At 41.4% G+C, this 12,857-nt stretch overlaps 2 protein-coding genes across 2 annotated transcripts; one reads left to right on the top strand and one right to left on the bottom strand.

Moving 5' to 3' along the window:
- The first annotated feature begins 5,316 nt into the window (after positions 1-5,316).
- On the top strand, positions 5,317-5,640 carry LOC142168112 (secreted RxLR effector protein 161-like). Its single transcript, XM_075228772.1, has one exon. The coding sequence runs from the start codon at positions 5,317-5,319 to the stop codon at positions 5,638-5,640; it is 324 nt and encodes a 107-aa protein (XP_075084873.1).
- Positions 5,641-11,709: 6,069 nt separating this feature from the next.
- Positions 11,710-12,282, bottom strand: LOC142168111 (uncharacterized). Its single transcript, XM_075228771.1, has one exon. The coding sequence runs from the start codon at positions 12,280-12,282 to the stop codon at positions 11,710-11,712; it is 573 nt and encodes a 190-aa protein (XP_075084872.1).
- Positions 12,283-12,857: the final 575 nt, after the last annotated feature.

Below are 12,857 nucleotides of genomic sequence, written 5' to 3'. Positions count from 1 at the left end.
ATCAGTACCACCAGTTAGGGTCGTGAGAGGCAGAGGTCGCGGTAGACGCCATTGTAGGGGCCGAGGTGCAGCTCGCACATCATCTAGGGCAGCACCTGCGGATCTACCAGTTTCCCCAGTTCAAGAGCAGGTTCCAGTTGTGGATGAGTCTGTGAGACCAGCTCAGGCACCACCCATGCCTATTGTGATTCCAGGCCTTCAGGAGGTTTGGGAGACTACAGTCTCCATCTTTCAGTGGTACAGAGGGAGAGGATGCACTGGGTTTCTTGGATAAGTGCCAGAGGATACTTCGTACAACAAGTATTCTATAGACCAGTGGTGTCTCGTTCACTAACTTTCAGTTCTTTGGGGCTGCCTTCAGTTGGTGGGAGGCTTACGAGAGGCGTAGGCCGGTCGGCGCATCACCCCTTACCTAGTAGTAGTTCTCCGTTCTCTTCCCGGAGAAGTTGTGCCTCAGTCCCGCAGAGAGGAGCTACGCAGGCAGTTCGAGCAGCTTCGTCATGGTGATATGTCTGTGATGCAGTATGAGATGATATTTTTGGAGTTGGCTCGTCATGCGGTCTGGTTGGTTTCCACCGACAGGGAGAGGATCAGGAGGTCCATAGATGGCCTCACTTTTCAGCTGCGATTGATTATGACTAGAGAGAGAGTATCTGGTGCCACTTTTGATGAGGTTGTCGACATTTCTCGGCAGATTGAGATGGTTCGCAGCCAGGAGCAGGTTGAGAGGGAGGCCAAAAGGCCTCGTGGACAGGGTAGATTCAGCGGTGTTCCTTCTAGGGGTCAGTTCCACCATGGTAGGGGTCGTCCTTTCAGACATGTTCAAATGGCTCGCCCACTTCACCATGGTGCATCATCTGGCCATGGTTCACACAGCTATCAGCAGGACCAGTCTTTATTCAGTGAACTACCAGCGCAGAGTTCCCACCCTTCCTCGTCATCTCAGGTGTATCCGGGTAATTCCTCGGGGTATCAGGAGCAGCAGTTCCGTCAGAGGAGGGGTTGTTTCGAGTGCGGATATTTTGGTCATATTAAGAGAGATTGCCCTAGGTCGTTGGGTGGGACTTCACAATAGAGTTCTCGGCCGATGGCACCAGCACCAGCAGCTTCACCACCAGCCCAACCAGCTCTGGGTGGGGCTCAGTCAGCCAGGGGTCAACCTAGAGGGGGAGGCCAATCAGGGGGCGGCTAGGCCCTTTTCTATACTCTCCCTGCCAGACCAGATGCCATTGCTTCGGATGATGTGATCACAGGTATTGTCATGGTTTTCCATAGAGTTGCCTCTATATTATTTGACCCTGGTCCCACTTATTCATATGTGTCCTCGTATTTTGCTCATTATCTGGATATGCCTCGTGAGTCTCTAATTTCACCTGTTCATGTGTCTACACCGGTGGGCGATACTGTTATTGTGGACCGTGTATATCGGTCATGTATTGTGACTATTGGGAGTCTGAAGACTAGAGTGGATCTCTTGTTGCTTAGTATAGTTGATTTTGACGTGATTTTGGGTATGGATTGGTTGTCTCCATGTCGTGCGGTTCTAGATTATCACGCGAAGACCGGGACGTTGGCGATGCCGGGGTTGCCAAGGGTTGAGTGGAGCGGCTCTATAGACTATGTTCCCAATAGAGTGATCTCATTCTTGAAGGCTCAACGGATGGTTGAGAAGGGTTGTCTATCGTATCTGGCCTTTTTGAGGGATGTTAGTGCAGAGACCCCTGCTATTGATTCTGTTCCGGTGGTGCAAGATTTCCCGGATGTGTTTCCTGCAGACCTGCTGGGCATGCCGCCTGACAGGGATATTGATTTTGGTATTGATTTGGTGTCGGGCACTCAGACCATTTCTATTCCACCATGTCGTATGGCACCGACGGAGTTGAAGGAATTGAAGGAGCAGCTTCAGTAACTCCTTGATAAGGGGTTTATTCGGCCTAGCGTGTCACCTTGGGGTGCACCAGTTCTATTTGTGAAGAAGAAGGATGGTACTATGAGGATGTGCATTGATTATAAGCAGTTGAACAAAGTCACAATCAAGAACAAGTATCCTTTGCCATGTATTGATGATCTATTTGACCAGTTTCAGGGAGCGAGGGTGTTCTCCAAGATTGATTTGAGGTCAGGGTATCACTAGTTGAAGATTCGAGACTCGTATATTCTTAAGACGACTTTCAGGACCTGTTATGGTGATTATGAATTCCTTGTGATGTCTTTTGGGCTGACCAATGCCCCAGCAACGTTCATGCATCTGATGAACAGTGTGTTTTAGCCTTATCTCGACTCGTTTGTTATTGTATTCATTGATGATATCCTAGTGTACTCTCGTGGCCAGGAAGAGCATGTCCAGCATTTGCAGATCGTGTTGCAATGGTTGAGGGAGGAGAAGCTTTATGCTAAGTTCTCCAAGTGTGAGTTTTGGCTTAGTTTAGTGTGTTCTTGGGGCACGTGGTGTCTAGTGGGGGTATTCAGGTAGATCCGAAGAAGATAGAGGCGGTTCGGAGTTGGCCCATACCGTCCTCAGCCACAGAGATTCAGAGTTTTCTTGGTTTGGCTGGTTATTACTGTCATTTTGTAGAGGGATTCTCATCTATCGCATCGCCCTTGACCAAATTTACCCAAAAGGGTGCTCCTTTCAGGTGGTCGGATGAGTGCGAGGAGAGCTTTCTAAAGCTTAAGACTGATTTGACCACGACCCCAGTTCTAGTTCTATCATCAGCTTCCGGTTCTTACACAGTGTATTATGATGCTTCTCAGATCGGTATTGGTGTGTTCTGATGCAGAAGGGCAGTGTGATTGCTTATGCTTCGCGCCATTTGAAGCCCCAAGAAAAGAACTATCCTGTCCACGACCTTGAGTTAGCAGCTATTGTTCATGCCTTGAAGATCTGGCGGCACTATTTTTACGGTGTCCATTGTGAGATTTACACTGATCACCGGAGTTTGCAGCATCTATTCAAACAGAAGGATCTTAACTTGCATCAACGGAGGTGGTTGGAGCTTCTTAAGGACTATGATATCACCATTTTGCACCATCCTGGGAAGGCCAATGTGGTGGCTGATGCCTTGAGTCACCGGGCGGAGAATTTGGGGAGCTTAGAATATCTTCCAGCAGCAGAGAGGCCATTGGCATTGGATGTTCAGGCCTTAGCCAGCCAGTTTGTAAAATTGGATATTTCTGAGCCGAGTCGGGTATTGGCTTACGTGGTCTCTCGGTTTTCTCTTTATGATCGTATTAGGGAGCGTCAGTATGATGACCCTCCACCTGCTTGTCCTTAAGGACACGGTCCAGCACAGTGATGCTAAGGAGGTCACTTTTGGGGATGATGATGCATTGAGGATGCAGGGCAGGCTATGTGTGCCCAATGTAGATGGTTTGTGTGAGTTGATTCTACAGGAGGCTCACAGTTTGTAGTATTCTATTCATCCAGGTGCTGCGAAGATTTATCAGGACTTGAGACAACATTACTGGTGGAGGAGAATGAAGAAGGACATAGTGGAGTATGTGGTTCGGTGTCTAAATTGCCAGGAGGTGAAGTATGAGCATCAGCGACCGGGTGGGTTGATTTAGAAATTAAAGATTCCAGAGTGGAAATGGGAGCAGATCACTATGGATTTCATTGTTGGGCTTCCACGGACTCAGCGGAAGTTTGATGTAGTTTGGGTGATTATGGACAGGCTGACCAAGTCAGCTCATTTCATTCCAGTGATGACTACCTATTCTTCTGAGCAGCTGGCTCGAGTGTATATCCGCGAGATCGTCAGCCTTCATGGCGTATAGGTATCTATCATCTCTGACTGGGGCACGCAGTTTACATCATGGTTCTGGAGGGCCGTGCAGCATGAGTTGGGTACTCGAGTGGAGTTGAGCACAGCATTTCACCCTCAGACGGACGGACAGTGCGAGCGCACTATTCAGATATTAGAGGATATGCTCTGAGCGTGTGTCATGGAGTTTGGGGGTTCGTGGGATCAATTCTTGCCACTAGTGGAGTTTTCCTACAACAACAGTTATCAGTCCAGAATCCAGATGGTACCGTATGAGGCTCTGTATGGTAGGCGGTGTAGGTCTCCAGTGGGTTGGTTCGAGCCGGGCGAGGCTAGATTATTGGGTACAGACTTGGTTCAGGATGCTCTAAAGAAGGTTAAGGTAATTCAGGATAGACTGCGCACAACACAGTCCATACAGAAGAGTTATGTAGATCGGAAGGTTCGCGATGTTGCATTCATGATTGGAGAGCGGGTCCTGCTCCGGGTGTCACCCATGAAAGGTGTTATGAGGTTCGGAAAGAAGGGAAAGCTAAGCCCGAGGTTTATCGGCCCATTTGAGTTGTTGCGACATGTGGGGGAGGTTGCTTATGAGCTTGCCTTGCCTCCCAGTCTAGCAGGAGTTCATCTAGTATTCCATGTTTCTATGCTCCGGAAATATCACGGCGATCCGTCTCACATGTTTGATTTCAGCTCAGTCCAGTTGGACAAGGATTTATCTTATGTTGAAGAGCCGGTGGAGATCTTGGATAGGCAGGTTTGAAAGATGGGTCGAAGAATATTGCTTCTGTGAAGGTTCAGTAGAGGGGTCAACCGGTCGAGGAGGCGACTTGGGAGACCAAGCAAGATATGCGCAGCAATTAAGCTCAAGGTTAATGGCACAGTAGAGAGATATAGGGCTTGACTGGTGGCGAAAGGATATACACAACAGAAAGGAATAGACTACGAAGAGACTTTCTCACTTGTTGTACGATTTACCTCAGTTCGTCTAGTTCTAGCTATTATTTCAAGCTTGGATCTTGAATTACATCAGATGGATTTAAATAATGCCTTTCTCGATGGAGAATTAGATGAAGAAATTTATATGAAACAACCTGAGTGTTTCATTGAAAAGGGTCACGAACAAAAGTTTTGTAGACTTTTGAAGTTTATTTATGGCCTCAAACAATCTTCAAGGCAATGGTATATACGCTTTCAAAATGTTATTGTATCCAATGGTTTTACCATGATGGATGAAGACCATTACATTTATACCAAAAGATCAAGGAACAAGCTTGTGAGTTTAACATTGTATGTAGATGATATACTTATAGCTGGAAATGATAAGGAGTTTATCACCGAGATAAAGTCAGGGTTGTCATCCCAATTTGAGATGAAAGATATGGGTGAAACTTCATATATTCTTGGGGTTAAGATTTCAAGAGATTGTCCAAAGAAATTATTGTATCTCTCACAAGAGAATTACATTAGAAAAGTTCTTGAATGATTCAATATGCAAAATAGATGCCCAATTGTCACTCTTATTAGTAAAGGCCATGCCTTGGGAAGTTAGATGTCTCTTAAGACTACTGAAGAGGCAGAAAGAATGAGCCAAGTTCTTTATAAGAGCGCAGTCGGAAGTCTCATATACGCTATGGTGTGCACTAGACCTGATATTTGTCAAGCAGTTGTCTTGGTAAGTAGATATCAAACTGACCCAGGTTTAGCACATTGGCAAGCAGTAAACAGGATCATGAAATATCTGAATGGAACTGCTGATTATGACCATTGTTACCAAGGCGGCAACGATCTGCGATTAGTTGGATACAGTGATTTAGATGAAAGGAAGTCTATCTTAAGATATGTTTTCTTACTCAGTAATAGCGCCATATCATGAAGTAGTAAGAAACAATCATGTGTATCAATATCTATGATGGAAGTCGAATACGTGGCTCTCACATCAGCAGTTGAAGAAGTTGTTTGGTTGAAAAGTTCTTGGAACACTAGTTGGATATCATAGAAAATGCTGAACCAGTGTTAGTCTATTGGTGATAATGAAACTGCAATATCCTCTACCAAGGACCCTAAGTATCATTGTAAAACCAAACACATAGATGTCAAGTATAACTATGCGAGAGACATGGTTAAACGCAAGGTAGTGAATGCGAAGTATGTGTCTACAAACAATATGTTAGCAGATCCATTGACCAAGCCTTTTTCTAGAGATGCATTTGTGAGACACACTAGGTTTCAAGGCTTGCGTAGAATTTGAGATACTTTATTTTGTTATTTATTTTCCCGTGTTCACAAAACTGATGTTCTTTGATTTTCAATAAAGTTTATTTACATACATACCTATTTTTATTATTGAATGTTATATGCATTCTTTATTCATTTTTTTTATAACTATGTCGAGTAGACAAGAGGTTGGCCTTCTAACACATGCAACTGCCTCCTTATCTTAGTGATGTGGGGAGATGAGACATGATTCTAAGCAAAAATATCATAAGGATAATTTGAGAGCTATTCGCTTAAAATCAGAATGTCGCTTAAACAATGACGTAACGTCATTAGGGTAAAAAACGTTCACCTAGTCTACTTTGTGAGCCAGATGTGAGTTAAAAATGATATTGTAGATTAAGAAACTCAAATTTAATACTTATGGTGTCTAAATATCATATGTACAACATTTTTATGAGATAAAGACATACACTCCTTGGGAAAAAGGAGAAAATGCTGTAGCATGTATTTCATACCATGTTTGTTTATGTCGACCAATTGGGTTAACATAAGTCCATTCTCAACTTGTTAGGTGAGACCTAGAGATTTTATGGTGGCTCAAGATTTTGTACCCTCAATGACTCCGATTAGATACTTGAGACTTAGTGTGATGTTAGCTATCTTAGTGTGTTTCCAAAGGACCATGAACACAGATTCGGTCTAGCGGAGCATATCTAGAAAAACAGTCAAACTAATGTTAAGGGGATCGCGAGAAAAGGAAGATCATTGATGGAATCTCATTTATTTGTGTTCACTGGTGCACTAGTTATAACTTATGAGTTATGATTATGAATATAAGAAATAATGATATATCATATTTTGAGATTATATCGAAATGTGACTCATATGATCTAGGGTAATGCATACTTTATGATCTACTTGTAGGTTTGCACTCGACAAGAGGCTATATACTCCTAACAGATGTATAGCACTTAGCTCTCACAATATGCTAGTCACACGGTCTACTTCCCTATATGAATAATTGAGAAGATGAGATGAGAATATATTTCTCAAACTAGATGAGCACTACCATTATGTGTGAATGGGATATGTACAAAACTTTAGCCCACCCATAAGGGGTCATTTAAGGCCCAACAGGGTTATTAGTTAACTCTAATATTCCCTATATAAGTACAATTATAGTGTACAATAAACATACTATCTGTAGTATTTTTCTACGCTCTTCTCTCTCAATTCCATTTATGGTTTAGACTGTGGAATAGGCGGTTGCTCCGTCATACCATGACAACCACCGCCGACCAGTAATTCTAGCTGCGATTCGTCCTTTCCTTCCGCTTCCCCTACACGAACAAGTAAGTTCTCGTTTTACGATTTACGCGCAAAATTAATGTGTTTAGTTTATCGCGTTTCTTCACTAACAAATACAGTGAGGATCAAATACGTAATGATTTAACGCAAGAACATCAAAGGGTTTGACAATTACAAAGCACCACATGCATCAAATTATAACACCCAATGTAATGACTAATCATCATCAACAACAACAACAATGTAACGACCCGATAGGTCATTTTGAGTATTAGCTCGTGTATTTGTGTTTCGGAACCTATGATAGCTTTATTTGATGATTTATAACTTGCACGTATAGTTTGTATCGATTTCCGGAAAGTTTATATGTGAAGTTTTAAAGAAAATATGATTTTTGACTTTAAAAATAACTAGAGTTGATAATGGTCAAAATTATTGGTACATGACCCCAGATTAGTGTTTTGACTATTTCGGTAGGTTTGTATGATGATTTTGGACTTGTTCACATATCTGGTTGGGGTCCCAGGTGACCTGAGATTGTTTTAGCTCATTATGTAAAAAGTTGGAAAATTAGGTTGTGAACTTGAAAATTTTGAGTTTTAATGACCGATTCTTGATTTTAGATGTTATTTTGATGGTTTTAGCTTTCCGAAAAGTTTGTATGATGTTATTATACTTGTGTGAATTTTTGGATTGGAGCCCGAGAGGCTCAGATGAGTTTCGAATACGTTGCGGGAAGTTTTGGCATCGCTGTTTAAAACTGGTGTTGTGAATCTGCAGGTCTCGCATTTGCAAAGACATGTACGCAAATATGAGCTTCGCATTTGCAATATATGGCTCGCATTTCCGATTCTGGGTTAGGGGCTGACAGCTTCACTTTTGCAAAGTTTTGCTCGCTTTTGTAAGATGGAGGGTCTCCGCAATTGTGAGGGAAAGGTCATATTTGCGACACTATGTGTGGAGGAACAACTTCACATTTGCAAAGATCAGTTCGCTTTTGCGATGGGCTACACCTTCGCAAATACGAAGGGTATGTCAAATGTACGATAAATCATATTTTCAATAATTGTAAAGCTGAGGCACTGATCGCATTTGCGATCAGTGGTTCACATTTGCTATGATCACAATTGCGAATAAGAGTAAGAAATTGCAATACCTGCAGCCGGATAAAATGTGGGGATTTTGGGACTTGGCTAATTTTACACTATTTTTGAACCCTAGACTGCATAGAGGCGATTTTTGGAGAGCAGTTTCTTCCCAAATTCATAGGTTAGTAATCTTAACTTGTTTTCATTCAATTTTCATTACTTTTTGTAATGAACCGACTAGTTGTTTTGAGCATTTACATTTTGTTCAGTGGTTTAAGGACTTGAGTAGCTTCATATGATGTAGTATGACTTGCGTGTATGGTCAGTTTTTGGTTTTGAGTGGTTCGTCATTTATTTGGAAGAATGATTCTCAATTTAGAAGCTTTATGTTGGAAGAGTTGACCAAGTTTGACTTTCATAAATTTGACCTCGGATCAGAATTTTGATAGTTTTGTTAGGTTTGACTTGGGCGTATCCCCGGATTTGCATTTGAGTATTTCTAGAAGGTTTTAACTAAATTTGGCGAAAGTTGGCAAATTGAAGGTTAGGAAAGTTCATAGGTTTTATCGGGAGTTGACTTCGATATTACCGGATTCGAATTGTTGTTCTGGGAGTTGGAATAGGTTATTTATGTAATTTGAAACTTGTGTGAGAAATTTGAGGTGATTCCGAGTTGTTAGACATGTTCGGCGTAAGTTTGGAATTTAAAATTTTGAAATAGTTCATTAAGTTTGATTTGAGGTGCGATTTGTGATTTTGATGTTATTATGTGTGATATGAGGCGTCGAGTAGGTCCTTGTTATGTTTTGAGACTTGTTGGTATATTCGGACGGGGTACCGAGGGGATCAGGTGAGTTTCGGGGTGGTTTCAAACCATTTGTTTTTGTTAAACATACTTTCCATTTCATCAAAAAATTATCTTTACAAAGCCAGGTTAATGTTGACCATCAGCCTCCTAATTACAATTACAAAATTAGACTATACTAATTACACTTCTAAACAAATTTTGAGTCAGCATTTTGGCCTACGGGTAATGATTCAAGCTTTGCAATGTTGACTTCCATTTGCTCTTTGATCTCTCTTATATGTGCATGTGTATTGCAATTTCTCTACAGATCACATCAGCCTCAAATCTTTCTTTGTTAAATCTGATGGAGTTTCTTTCACGCCAGATACAGTATACTACCATGGCAAAAGCTAAAGTGGTAATTACTGCCATACAAGCTTTCCTCTTAGCTAGAGTGCTCACCCATTCTATCTCAGTTTGCCAGCTGCCTATTCTCCTATTATGGCCCAACCAATTTAGTATTTTTTTTCCATACTATGCTAGTACAGGAGAAATAAAAAAAATAGGTGACTAAATGTTTCAATGCTCCTTGCACAGAAAGCACAATCCAATGGTACTTGGATTCCAAACTTCTGTAATTTATCCACAGTAGCTAGTCTCTGATGGATTGCCAGCCATAAGTGGAACTTGAATCTTGGATGGATCTGTGAATGCATATGTATACTCTTCCAGCCTACCTTTGGGGGTTGAGGTAACAATTGAATATATGCCTTATGTATTTGAAATCTGCCCTGGATCTCTATAGTTGTCAGCTTTGCATTAAGGTTGGTGTGCATTGTGTTCATCTGCAGCAATACTTGTTTTGCATCTATAATCTTCCTGACCACCCAAGCAGCTATCTTAGGTGTGGCCATAGTGTCAATATCGCTTTGTTTTATGTAGTAGCAATGAGCCCATTTGATCTAGAGTGTATCCTTTTTCTTTTCCAATGCCCATAATTGCTTTATGACTACTGCTTTGTTCCGTAATCCCATGTTGATGATGTTTAATCCCCTGCAGCTTTTGGTTGGCATACCTTGTCCCATGCTATTAGTGCTTTTCGAGATGTAGCACTAGTACCAGTCCATAGGTATGTTCTACAAATACTCTCAATCAGTTTCAAGATTTTCTTGGGCAATATGAAGATTTGAGCCCAATAAGTCTGCATACCAAAGATCACAAACTTAATAAGTTGTACTCTCCCTGAATATGATAGCATTTTTGCTGAACAACAGTTGACTCTTTCTGTGATCTTCTTTACCAATTGTGGGCATTGTTGAATGTTTAATTTCTTGGAAGACAAGGGAACTCCCAAGTATTTGAAAGGTTTGGATCCCTCTGTATACCCTGTCAAACTTTTCAATGAGTCTTTAAGATCCTGGTGTATACCAGCAATGTATATAGAACCTTTGTCTGCATTTGCCTGAAGGCCAGATACATCAGAGAACCTTTGAAAGGTTTCGTGCATTATGGTCAATGAGTTAATATCTGCCTTGCAAAATAAGAGTAAGTCATCAGCAAAACCAATGTGAGTCACTCCTAGCTTTTTGCATCGTGGGCGATACTTGAACTCCTTTATCAATGGTAGCCGATTTATCTCCCTTTGTAAGTATTCCATTGCAATACAAAGAGGTAGGGAGACATGGGGTCTCCTTGCCTGATTCCTCTCTTAGCCTAAAATTGTTTGGTAAGGCCTCCATTAAGCACCAATGAGTATGACACTATAGTCACACATTTTATGACCCAGTGGCTAAAATTTTGAGGGAATCCAAGGTCTGTTAGCATGCACTTGAGGAAATGCCAGTCCAAGGAATCAAATGCCTTCCTAATATCCACTTTCAACACACATCTGGGCGATATACCTTTCCTATTATAACCCTTGAAAAGTTCATGGCTAAATAGGATGTTGTCAATAATGCTCCTTCCTTCAATGAATGCTGATTGTGATTTCCCAATAACCACCTTTATCACTTTCTTGATTTTGTTGGTTAGTATCTTGGCAACAATCTTATATGGTGTAGTGCAGCATGCTATTGGCTTGTAATCTTTCACCTGAGTTGGAGCTGGGATCTTAGGGATCAATGTAATAGCAGTACAGTTCCATGCTGGCATCATTTTCCCTGTATGAAAGAAATATTTCACTACCTCATAGATGTCTTGTTTCACAGTCTCCCATTGCTTAGCGAAAAATTCTATAGGGAAAACATCTAGGAGCTTTATCATTTGGCATGTCCCTAATAGCTGCATCAATCTCCTCATGTGTTACGTCCATTATCAATTCCTGTTGGTGTTTTAAGGTGAAGCGGTTTCCTGCTTTTATGACACTTGTGTTTGGGCAAGGCATCGATCCATTTTCCTTCCCCATTAGCTTTGTAAAGAAGCTAAGAAATTCTTTTTCCACAGCTTTTGGATCATTTATCTTCACTCCCATTTCATTATATACTGATATGATGGCATTTTTGCTGGCCCTTATTTTCATCTGTGCATAGAAGTATTTTGAATTTTAGTCTCCATAATCAATCCAGGTTGCTCTAGATTTCTGCCTCAAGATTCTTTCTTCTATTATGCTCCATTTTTCCAATTCACTAATATTTTGTTTCTCCTGCTCAATCAGCATTTGATCAAAGGGATTAATGACAAGTGCTACTTGTACACATTCTAAACTGTGCCTTGCTTGATTCAACCTTTGTTCATAGCCTGCCATGGATTTGTTTAGTCCCTTAGCTTCATCTTTTATTCTTTTGAGCTTCTTCCATATGAGTGACATATGATCCCCTTTTTCCTGCTGTTTCCATACTCTATTCACCAAAGGTGAGAAGTCTTGGTGGTCCATTGTCACCATGTAGAGCTTGAATGGCTTGGGATAAGTAGCTCCCCTCTTCCATAATTGAATCACAACTGGAGAGTGATCAGATACTCCAGGGTCTAAAAAATCTACTTCTAAGTGCCCATATATCTGAGTCCAGCTGAAGTTTCCAAATGCCCAATCAATTTTGCTGTATACTCTACTATTTTCTTGTTGCTTGTTACACCAGGTGAAAAGGCATCCCTTTGTACTAATTGGTGTCAGTTGCATGCTGTCAATACATTGCTCTAAGTTATGCACCTCTCCATATGTAACTGATTATCCTATTCTATCATCAATGCTCAACACATTGTTGAAGTCACCACTAATGAGCCATGGTGTTTGTATCTAACTTCTTAATAGCTACAAATCATGCCATAGAATTTCCCTTTCCTGAAATTTATTCCTAGCATAGACTGCTGTCAACAGAATCTGGAAGTTTGTTGCTAGATCCTCCACAGAGCAGTGGATTAATTGCTCATGGATTTTGAGTATTTTGACTATTAGGTGTGATTCCATATTAGCCAAATCCTACCATTTACATCATGGGTATAATTACAGCAATAGCCCCAGTCCCTAGCAACCCTGTTCAATATATTTTTTGCCTTTCTTTCCTTTACTCTAGTTTCTAAACATCCAAAGATATCTATTTTATTCTTGTGCAGAAAGAGTCTCAGCTCCTTCTGTTTGTAGGGCTTGTTCAGCCCTCTAATTTTCCAAGTACACACAATCATGAGGGTTTGAGTGCAGGATCAATCCTAGTCTCTGCTGCTTTAGAAGTGCTTGGCACACACTCTGCCAGAATC

The sequence above is a fragment of the Nicotiana tabacum genome, chromosome 13 (assembly GCF_000715075.1).
Source record: "Nicotiana tabacum cultivar K326 chromosome 13, ASM71507v2, whole genome shotgun sequence".
NCBI classification, from domain to species: Eukaryota; Viridiplantae; Streptophyta; class Magnoliopsida; order Solanales; family Solanaceae; genus Nicotiana; species Nicotiana tabacum.
This window is presented reverse-complemented; position numbering and strand designations above follow the sequence as displayed.